Here is a 12,500-nt window from a genome sequence, read left to right on the forward strand (position 1 = left end):
TAAGTCATACAAGTGTATTCCTACAAAACAACTAGATGCAATGTAGACCATGGTGACACTGTTTCAGTGAGTAAAGATTCATTTTGGAATCTAAGAAGACACATTTTTGGTAAAACATGCAGTGTCTTAAGAAAAGCAAAAAGAAAAACGTGAGCAATTTGAATATGCTTCATATGAAGTAGAAAGATGAAAGTAAAACTTAGATGCTAAGCCTGTATTATTTTAGACAATTAATCCCACTGAGTCTCTTTTAGTTATATATACTATGTGTAATGACGTTGCTGTTTGTTAAGTTGATGGACTATCGATTGCATTTTAAAAATAAAATGTTCTATGAGTGCCCGAACGCCGTTGCTCTTAGTTCTTTGGGATTTAAGTTTTTTTCTGTTTACAGACAACGGCTTGTATTTTCCTCCTTTCATTTAAACTGGAGCGTGGAGCAATTTCACTGGAGCAGGATGATTTTTAAAGTGAAGCGGGGGCAAAATTGATTGGAGGACATGGCCAATTTGAGTACCAGGAGCGGCGAGTAAACAGCTACCCGTGAGGTGTGTTGAATTGGTCGACAGCTGCTTGGATGACTAGGATCTAACTTTCGTGCATTGGCAGCATTTTTCCCTCTAGTTCCATATAATATTTTTCCTTGCGCAAAGTGCAGAACGCGCTCCTGGTTGCCTTTTGACACCAGCTTCCAAAGGGCTTTTTCGCCTCTACCCACCTCCTCTATCAAGACCCAGCTTCATTTATTCTTTATACCTTTATCGACAAGTTTGGTGTCTTCCTGGCTTCAAAAAAGTTGCACTCTATGACTTTGGTTACATTTGGCGTTGCCAGTGTGGGAAACACGTTAAGTGTATACAGGAAACACAAAGAAATTTGCACCTAGAGATCCGCACAAGCGAATGTCGGTTATGCCAAGCTATCAGGCCTCAATGAATAAGCGGCTCTGGCGGCGGTATCTTTGTACCATGGGATGTAGTTTTCAAATAATGCCCGTCAACATACGCGTTTTATTATTATTTGTTTTTTACATGTGTTTGTGTGGTTTTATATGAACATAAAAATCGTTGGTCGAGGACTCGGTCACGGTCTGAGTCCTTCTCCTCCCCACTGGTCGAGACCGAGGTCAAGAGGAGTCTATGAAGAACAAGTCCAAAAGGCAGGAGTCGAGACGGTTCGAGTACTACATCACTACACACCTCCTCCTCTGCGCAGACGCACTGCTCCCATCCCAAACACACACTCACACACACACACACATTTCTTCCTCTCCGCCGTCGCACTCCTCCCATCACAAACACACACACACACACACACACCTCCTCCTCTCCGCAGTCGCACTCCTCCCATCACACACACACACACCTCTCCTCCTCTCCGCAGTCGCACTCCTCTCATCACACACACACACCTCCTCCTCTCTCCGCAGTCGCACTGCTCCCATCACACTCACACACCTCCTCCTCTCCGCAGTCACACTGCTCCCATCACACACACACACACACACACACACACACCAGTGTTTCCCATACGTGAACTAATCTGTGGCGGGGCGCCACGAAATCAAAACCGGCCGCCACACATTAATATTCTATGTTGTACTATTTAAATTAAATTAAAGATAAGATAAAATCCTTTCATTGAGCTGCGCTTTTCACAACATAGTTTAGCCTCCTCAATGTAGGCCTACTAAGTTAAGTTATGCAATCAAACAGTATCTCAAAGCTAACGTTAGAATACTGTTTGGATGTCGAGTTTAGCATGCTTACTTACAGCTGCTTGTCAATTTCAATACTCATGCAGGGCTGGTTAGTTGGTAAGTGGTTAGTTAATGATATTTTGTGAGCTTATCTAAAGTGAGGACTTTCTATGCCTTGCAACACATTTTCAATGAGTTAAAGATTATTCACATTCATTAATTTGACGCATACATGTCAATTAAATTGAAGGCTATTGACATAACAGAAAGCCGAATCAAACCCCAACTAAATGCAAGTGTAAACTTTATAATTCATTTGTAATGTGTTGCAAGGCATAAATGTCCTCACTTTAGATGAGCTCACAAAATACCATTAACTAACCACCTGTAACTCTGAGTTGATCAAGAATTATAGTATTAGGAAGTGGTTTATAAAATATGTATCTTCACCCTTAACTAATCATTAGTGCATGTGTATGTAACAACTGTTAAATAATGGAAATATTACTCACTCAAAACATATTATTGCATCATTTATTACATTACCAATAATGTATACATATTTTAGATATAGGCTTATTTGATTATGAACAAACTATTTATAACTGTGTGAACAAATGCTTTACTGATGATAAATGAGAAATTACTAATGATGAACAAACTATTAACTAATAAGTAACAAAGGCTTCATAAATTAAGTAGAATTGTGTGTAGTTATTATAAAGTGTTACCAAAACGCTAGAATTGCATCCACACACCAGCAGCCTTTAACTGTGTTACAAAATGCAGGGTTCCCTCATCAACGCCTTAAAGTGACAGCACTAATTAGACCTATACACTACCAAGACAATATAACCCCCCACCCCCCAGTCATGCTACCGCCACAAATTCATACAAATTCTGTGGGAAACACTGCACACACACACACACACACACACCTCCTCCTCTCCGCAGTCGCACTCCTGTCATCACACACACACACACACACACACCGTCTCACCGGCATTGGGCTCTCCCTCAGCCACGCCCCCTTCTCACTCTCCACTCAATCAATATCATCGCGCTCAATCCCCAGCCTATTAGTCCTCACCTGTTCATGGTGACCTCGTCTCTACCTGACATACGGACTCTGTAGTGTGTTATTACCTACACATTGTTGTTGTGAACTCCATCGGCTTTCTCCAGTTTGAGCTCTTTAATCTTCTGAGCTTTGGACTTCTGTGTTTAGTTATCAGTTTTGTTTAGTATTCTCCTGAGTTTTGATGTCCCTGGATTTTTGGACACTGCTTGTTTTGCCTTTTTGCCCTGGGATCTTCTGTGTTTTGGATACTTCTGTGTCAGAGCTACCTTTTCAAATTAAAACCCGCCTGTTGATGTCAGTCTATGTCAAGAGTCTGAGTCCGTGAAACACACACACACACACACACACCTCCTCCTCTCCGCAGTCGCACTGCTCCCCCTCCTCCAGGTATCCGTTGCCACAGCGCGCCCCCCCCAGGCGGACTCCAGGGTCGGGGTTGAACGAACTACTTGCCCCCCCAGGCTCAGGGCTGCTGCAGCTCGCGCTGGTTACGCAGTAAACCTGCAGCGGAAGGGAAACCTGCGCACACCGCACACACACGGATACACCATATGCGGTTTACAGGATCCAGGCTCTACCCAGAGTGAGATACACCCACACACACACACAAACACACACACAAACACACACACACATAGACACCCACACACACACACACACACACACAGACACCCACTCACCCACACACAGACACACACAAACCCACACACAGACACACACACACACACACACACACTCACCCTGTAGCTGCTGCCATGATGCAGCCTCCCTGGTCTGGGTTCTCCCGGCAGCAGCTGGGGCTGTCATGGCTCATGCCGAAATTATGACCCAATTCATGGGCCAGCGTAGCAGCCACCCCAAACACACTCTCAGAGTGGTCCTGTACACACACACACACACAGATATACACACCCCAAACACACTCTCAGAGTGGTCCTGTACACACACACACACAGCATTGTAGCATTCCACCATACGTAGCAATACACCATACGTAGCATTACACCATACATAGCTATACACCATACATAGCAATACGTAGCATTACACCATACGTAGCCATTACACCATACATAGCATTACACCATACGTAGCTATACACCATACGTAGCTATACACCATACACAGCATTACACCATACGTAGCATTACACTATACGTAGCATTACACCATACATAGCAATACGTAGCATTACACCATACATTGGCTATACCACCATACATTGGCGCATTACACCATGCAGCATAGCTATCACCATGCAGTGGCTATACACCATACAGCATTACACCATCGTGGCATTACACCCATGCATACATGCACCACCATGCGATGGGATTGCACCATACGTAGCAATACACCATACGTAGCATTACACCATACGTAGCGTTACACCATATGTATGACCATACGTAGCATTACACCATACGTAGCATCATAAGTAGCCATTACACCATACGTAGCATTACACTATACGTAGCATTGCACCATACGTAGCTATACACCATACGTAGCATTACACCATACGTAGCAATACACCTTACGTAGCATTACACCATACGTAGCAATACACCATACGTAGCATTACACCATAAGTAGCCATTACACCATACTGTTCGTGCCATTACACCATACGTAGCTATACACCATACGTAGCATTACACCATACGTAGCCAATACACCATAAGTAGCCATTTGTAATTGGCTGACAGAACTGAGATGCTATCCACAATATTCATGAGCCAACATGGGTTTTAATGTGATGTTAGAACATGCCTGACGCATCGTAAGCCATGTAAAAGTAAACATATTTTTTCTATCAATCATGTATTATATAGAATCCATATTGAGTGCAGAATTATCAACATTTCGAAAAGAAAGAAATGTAAGTTGAAAAAGTTATTATGTAAACAGAATGGACAGAATATGACAAAGAAGGTTTCATAAATAAGGTGAATATCATTGGTTAGCAGAACAGGAGATGCTATCTGATTGGTTGTCTTACTGAATTGACTCCTCCTGATTGGTACTCGGAACACATGGACTTCAGTGGAGCCAATCAGTCATTTAGCAGAGACAGGGCACCCCCCCCCCACACACACACACAAACATGCACACACATACACAAACACAAACACACGGGTGGGCAGGTGTGCTACGCATATCATAAACAGTGTATTGTGATTGGTCAGTCAGCACTGAGTTGGTTATGATTGGTTGGTGCAGATGGACTCATGATGAGCTGGGTGTTGTGATTGGTCAGTGCGGTACTCATGTGATGAGCTGGGCATTGTGATTGGTAAGTGCGGTACTCACGTGATGAGCTGGACGTTGTGATTGGTGAGTGCGGTACTCACGTGATGAGCTGGGCGTTGTCGTTGGGCAGGAGCGCAGCTTTCTCCGTCTCCAGGAGAGGAAGGAGCTCAGTGTGGTGAATGGGTTCTCGGACACATCGATCTGATCTCCAGAGTTCCACACCTCCAGACCCGTCACTGCAACACGCACTCCCACCGCCTTGTAGTACTAACACACACACACGCACATATGCACGACGCACGCACGCACGCACGCACACACACACAGACACACACACACACACACACACACACACACACACACACAAACACACACAGACAGACACACAAACACACACACACACACACACAAAACAAAAACAACACACACACACACACACACACACACACAGACAGACACACACGACACACAGACACAGACACACGACGCGACGCGATACACACACACACACCTTTCAGAACACGCCGACACCCAACGCCTTATAATACTAACACAAAACAAGTGTGTGTGAATCTGTGTGCGTGTGTGTGTATGTGTGTGTATACATGTGTGTGTACGTGTGTCTGTGTGTGTGTGTGTACATGTGTGTATACGTGTGCACGTGTGTGTATGTGTGTGTACGTGTACATGTGTGTGTGTGTGTACGTGTGTTAATGTGTGTGTGTACGTGTGTTAACATGTGTGTACGGGTGTTGACGTGTGTATACACCCAGATAGCAAGAGGCTGGCGGAGCACTGTCGGTCCATTGGGGGCATAGTTGGCGGTCCGCTGGCATTTTGCTCATTGGTTCTCTGGCGGTCGGCTGGCGGGTTGCAGACAAATTGCCCAAATCTTGCCACTATTGGTCTAAAATCTTTTTCATTTGTTCAGTTATACTCCATATATAATTGTATTAACTTTTCTTAATATTCATGACAAGTTAAATTTAAAGAGATGGTGGTCCAACAGCGGACCACAAGTGGCACGCCACCGGCGGCATACCACCAGCGGTCCGCTATCTGCCAATCTGATTTTGATATCTGGGCATGTGTGTGTATGTGTGTTAACGTGTGTGTGTACATGTGTGTGTACGTGTACATGTTCTTGAATTTCCCCTTGGGGATCAATAAAGTATATATCTATCTATCTATCTATCTATCTATGCGTGTACGTGTGTTTGTGTGTGTGTGTGTGTGTGTGTGTGTGTGTGTGTGTGTGTGTGTATGTGTGTTAACGTGTGTGTATACATGTGTGTGCACGTGTATCTGTACGTGTGTGTGTGTGTGTGTGTGTGTGTGTGTGTGTGTGTGTCTTACCTTGTCCACATAGTTTGCAGCTTCCATCAGTGTCATCTTCACTTTCTCTCTGTCCTGGCCCCGCTTCACAAACTTACACACACACACACACACACAATTGTAAATTATCGAACGTCACATATACGTCCCGTATGTCCAACCTCTTACGTGTATGTGTCATTTAATATCTAAATTAGCTATGTACCAAAAATGACATTTTACTGTGACTCGAAGAGCTGTAAACAGTGTTGTAAGGCTGCGTGTACAAATCCGCTTGGAGCTCCAGAGGAATTTTGAATTGTGACGATAATTTTCGGGCTAGGCACCCACCAGCCCAGCACTAAACTCCGAGCGTGGTAAACAACAAGTGTTGTTGTTTATAATGTGTTGTTGTTTTTAAGTGTTGTTGTTTGTAAGGTGCTGTTTGTAAGGTGTTGTTGATTTTAAGGTGTTGTTGTTTGTAAGGTGCTGTTTATAAGGTGTTGCTATTTTTAAGTGTTGTTTTTTTTAAGGTGCTGTTTATAAGGTGTTGTTTTTAAGTGTTGTTGTTTATAATGTGTTGTTTTTTTCAAGTGTTGTTGTTTGTAAGGTGCTGTTTCTAAGTGTTGCTGTTTGTAAGGTGTTGATGTTTTTAAGTGTTTGTTTGTAAGGTGCTGTTTATAAGGTGTTGTTTTTAAGTGATGTTGTTTGTAAGGTGCTGTTTATAATGTGTTGTTGTTTTTAAGTGTTGGTGTTTGTAAGGTGTTGTTTATAATGTGTTGTTGTTTTTAAGTGTTGGTGTTTGTAAGGTGTTGTTTATAATGTGTTGTTGTTTTTAAGTGTTGTTGTTTATAATGTGCTGTTGTTTTCTGACCTCTGCGTGGTCGGCCACCAGCAGCAGCTCCACGTATTTCATGTTCCGACTGATGTCCCTCCGCTCCTGTGGAGCAGCAACCATCATTACCCTGCATGCACCTCACTAGTATTACCCAACATGTACCTCACCACCATTACCCAGCATGCACCCCACACTATTACCCAACTTGCACCTCACCAGCATTACCCAGCATGCACCTCACCATCATTACCCAACATGCACCCTACATCATTACCCAGCATGCACCTCACCATCATTACCCAACATGCACCCTACATCATTACCCAGCATGCACCTCACCAGCATTACCCAACATGCACCTCACCATCATTACCCGACATGCACCTAACCATCATTACCCAACATGCACCTCACCAACATTACCCAACATGCACCTGCACCTCACTACCATTAAAGCATAACTTCCATTATTATTCCACCAGGCAAGTTAACAAACTAACATTAAATAAGAGGCTGACAGACTCACAGTCACATCAGATATTATTGTTTGGCTCTTATCACAACTCAAACTATGACTGAGATTGATCAGTTTGCAACGATCCTTTGATGCCTCCTTGTCATGTTACACAGACACCTTCCTGAGTATTTTAGCCTCGTTAGCATTTAAAGCAGCACAGTGTAGCTCTTTAGCCCTAAATGAATAACTTCTTTTGATGCTACCCTAACTTATAATGCAGAGAATGTATGACATAGCCGATGTGTGCCCAGGACGCCTGGTGAACTGAACACCTGAACACCTGGTATTGCATGCACTTAAGGCCCAGAATGCCTGGTATTGCATGCACTGAACGCCTGGTATTGCATGCACTGAACGCCAGGTATTGAGACCTTTCCGTCAGCTTTTAGGTTCCGCTTTAGTACTTAAGGGATTTGAAAACTGACGCCAAGGGGAATGAATACCATAACCCAATCCTAACCCCTGACCCTAACCCAATCCTGACATTAACCCAATCCTGACCCCTGACCCCTGACCCTAACCCAATCCTGACCTTAACCCGGGCTCCAGGAAGTTCATCATCATTTCCCATCATGCACCTCACCACCACTCACCCTGCCGACGTGGTGTGGATGGGCCATTCCACCAATCAGCTCTGTCAGCTGCTCTGTGTATCGCTGATCACCATGGTGATGATGACAGGTTCCTACTGACAGCTTCTCAGCACAGAGGGCGTGTCCCCACGGCTCCGTCTGATTGGCCAGCGGCTCGATGATGTATCTGACACTGGAGTTCAGTGAGATCACACCCCTGGGAAGACAGCCACACACTGCATCAGCTGCATCATAAGAACACATACACACACACTCTCTCTCACACACACACACGCACACACACACACACACACACACACTCTCACACACACACACACACTCTCTCTCACACACACATACACGTATACGCACACACACATACACTGTATCAACTGCATCATAAGAACACACACGCACACGTACACGCACACACACACTGCATCAACTGCATCGTAAGAACACACACACACACACACACACACTGCATCAACTGCATAGTAAGAACACACACACACACACACACACTGCATCAACTGCATCATAAGAACACACACACATACACTGCATCAACTGCATCGTAACAACACACACACACACACACACACTCCATCAACTGCATCGTAAGAACACACACACACACACACTGCATCAGCTGCATCATAAGAAGACACACACACACACACACACACACACACACACACACACACACTGCATCAGCTGCAGGGCTCCAGAGTAACTCTTTGCTTAGTTGCACTGGTACGCCTAACTTTTTTATTTAGGTGCACCAGCACAAAATTTAGGTGCACTCAAATTTTCATCGCGGCGCATTTAACGCCACAATTTCAAGGTCATCTTTTTATCGCTCTCCATATACATTCAGTGTCTGAGCTGTTGTCACGAGCATGGACCGGGAATGAACGTATTGATTTGATTCAGGGCCCCCACCACCTTGACGCCATCAGTAATATTGAATACTGTGTGATCGTTCAAAGTGTGTGTTAGCATTAAATTGAACTGGGGAACACAGGGCCCTGGGACGCACACTTCACAATGGCCATGTGCTTCCTTTCCAAAAGTAAACAATGTCTCCATGACTACAGGGATTAATATATTTCAAAGACGCTGTATAGTGTTATTACATACTACAAATGTGTATGTGACAATCTTCCCTCTTGATCATTAGAAGCACAAGGTGTTGTTCGCTTAGCGTAGCAGACAAAGCTAGCAGACGTTGCCCATTTCCCCCCAGTTTTCAGATTTAATTTGGTGGTTATTTTTGTACCCATAATTGTTGACTGAAGTTTTTCATGATTTTCAAGTATCAGAATTACGAGTTTCGATGCAGTTTTTAAGCTGTATGGTCATTGTTTATCTCGGGTGAGCAGTCACTCTCTTTTCCCCGGACACATCCCCTTAGTCACAATAGTGTGTGTGTGTGTGTGTGTGTGTGTGTGTGTGTGTGTGTGTGTGTGTGTGTGTGTGTGTGTGTGTGTAAGTGTGAGTGTGTGTGTGTCAAGGTCAAGGTCAAGGTAACTTTATTGTCCTCGAGGGGCAATTAATTGAACAGCCAGCAGACAGACATAAGGACAAGACACACAACAATACATAAAAACATAAATACCCACAGGATCTAACACAGTAATAAATAAAAATAAATATAGTTAAAACAGTTCTGACAGATTGTTTAAAATGGAAATGGAAGTTGGGATAAAAGAGTTCCTGAGTCTATTGGACCTGCATCTGGGCATGGAGTACCTACGGCCTGAGGGGACTAGCTTAAACTGGCAGGACAATGGATGGCTGGGGTCAGCTGCAATAGATTGGGCCTTCTTTGCCACTCTTTTGGTGTAGGTGTGAGAGAGAGTGGGGAAGTTGATTCCTCCAATCTTGCAACATGTCCTGACGATAATCTCTCTAGTCTATTTTTGTTTTTTATGGACAGAGAACCAAACCAGCAGATAAAACAGAAGGTTAAAACAGACTTGTCAGCCATGGCGTGCCCCAGGGCTCTGTGCTTGGTCCTCTGCTGTTCACCATCTACATGTTACCCCTGGGTCACATTATCCGTAAACATGGACTCAACTTCCACTGCTATGCCGATGACACTCAGCTTTATATCAGCACAAACCCCTCCTCCCATCTCCTACCCATACAACTTGTCAACTGTCTGCAGGAACTCAAATCATGGATGACCACAAACCTACTCAAACTCAACAGTAATAAGACAGAGCTCATGGTGGTGGCCCCTGCACCACTGCTCAGGAAAATTGGAGACCTGGCCCTGGTTGTGGATGGCTGCTCCATTTCCCCATCTACTGAGGGTGCAACCTGGGTGTTATTCTGGACTCCACTCTCTCCTTCCGGTCTCACATCAACAATGTCACCAAGTCTGCCTTCTATCACCTCAGAAGCATCTCACGACTCAGACCTTCACTCACACCTTTAGTAACTGAGACACTCATCCACGCCTTCATCACCTCCCGTTTGGACTACTGCAATGGTGTCCTGTCTGGACTGCCCACCAAGGCCCTTAGCAGACTCCAGTATGTCCAGAACTCAGCTGCCAGGGTTTTAACCCACACAAAGCCCTGGCAGCATATCACTCCCATTCTCCAACAGCTCCACTGGTTGCCAGTCAAGTCACGCATCGCCTACAAGATCCTCCTGCTCACCTACAAATCTCTCCATGGACTCTCACCACAATACCTCACATATCTCCTCCACCCCTACACTCAGTCACGCTCCCTGCGGTCCTCTGACAAGGACCTGCTGGCCACCCCCCACACCAGGTTGCGGACTTTTGGGGGCAAGGCTTTCTCTGCCAACGCTCCCACACTCTGGAACAGTCTACTGTACCACTCCATATCCGCTCTGCCTCGTCCCTGCCCATGTTCAAAAAGCACCTCAAAACATTTCTTTTCACCAAGTCCTTTGACCCCTAACCCCGCCCCATTGTTGTTTAAATCTTGGTAGGCTACCATGAAAGGCGCTATATACAGCGGGAAAAATAAATATTGAACACGTCAACATTTTTTACAGTAAGTATACTTCCAGTGAGGCTATTTGCATGAAATTTTCACCAGACATTAGTATTAACTTCGGTAATCCACACATATAAAAAAATCCAAACATTAATGTTCATAAGTAGAGTTATGAGTAAAAAAGTGGAATGTAGTGTTAATTTCGTCAGACGAGACGAGAGGAAATATGTTCGTCAACGACCTTTTTTTCATGACTAAGACGAGACGATGACGAGACGGCAGTAATGTCCTGAAACACTGACTAAGACTATCTTAAGATGCATTATTGTTGACGAAAAAAGACGAGACTAAAATGTTTTGCATGAAATAAAAAAACTAAGATAAAATCTCTTCATTTTCGTCTACAAAATGAGAAGACTAGAGAAGAGAAGAATATCTAGCTGTTACGTTTTCAAAATATTTCGAATGAGTTCATACGCAACAGCTTTCCTGTAGGCTAGTCTACGTGCTGTTGCTGCAACCCTGTGGCTGAACACAAAACTACATGGAACAAGAACACTGGAGATTTCTGCAAGCTAACTACCAAAGCTTTATGCCACAATGCTACATACCCAGAAGTTGAAGCTTCTCTCATACAAATTAACATCCCCCAGAATGTCCATACGAAAATGTTCATCATGTAATGTCAACTATTTAACTAGTTAGACTGATGATGCAAAGTTTGTTAGCAAGTAAGCTAATATGGAAAGTTTGCTAGCAAGTTAGCTATGGCTAAGATGGAGAGTCTGTTTGGGGAATGTGTTGTGTTTGGGCGCATATCGCCATCTAGCGAGGCGGAGTAAAACATTAATATTTTGGCCTACTGACAGTGTTTCTCAAACTTTTTCAGTTTCAGGACTAACCCTAGCTAAAAAAAAAAAAGATTAGACCTACTTCAACAGTAGCCTATAATTAGTCTACACAATAGGTCTACTCACTGAACCACCTTGCTTATTGTCTTTGCACTTTGCTTATTGTGTGGATTCATACTGTATAATTTAAACTGGCATATCTTACATAGACAGTGTTGCAGAACTGTTTTTACATACAAGTTGGTTCAATATTGCAAACAACTCATCTATATTATATTTTACCACGTCTGCTCGCAGACCACTTGGGATAGCTTGCGGACCACCAGTGATCCCCGGACCACACTTTGAGAAACACTGGTCTACGAATGACAGTGGTCCAGTCAAATCTTTTACT

General features: G+C 44.0%; 1 protein-coding gene across 1 annotated transcript in view; it reads right to left on the reverse strand.

The window, feature by feature from the left end:
- Positions 1-12,500, reverse strand: part of LOC125307644 (disintegrin and metalloproteinase domain-containing protein 19-like) — a gene marked incomplete at its 3' end in the record, with an annotated part of 43,098 nt that overhangs the window by 22,078 nt on the left and 8,520 nt on the right. The window contains 8 exon segments of the mRNA XM_048263698.1: positions 3,129-3,281; positions 3,517-3,660; positions 4,783-4,838; positions 5,109-5,168; positions 5,171-5,300; positions 6,390-6,461; positions 7,222-7,287; positions 8,296-8,491. Of these exon segments, the coding sequence (XP_048119655.1) occupies positions 3,129-3,281; positions 3,517-3,660; positions 4,783-4,838; positions 5,109-5,168; positions 5,171-5,300; positions 6,390-6,461; positions 7,222-7,287; positions 8,296-8,491 (877 nt within the window).

Source organism: Alosa alosa, chromosome 14 (assembly GCF_017589495.1).
Source record: "Alosa alosa isolate M-15738 ecotype Scorff River chromosome 14, AALO_Geno_1.1, whole genome shotgun sequence".
NCBI lineage: Eukaryota > Metazoa > Chordata > Actinopteri > Clupeiformes > Clupeidae > Alosa > Alosa alosa.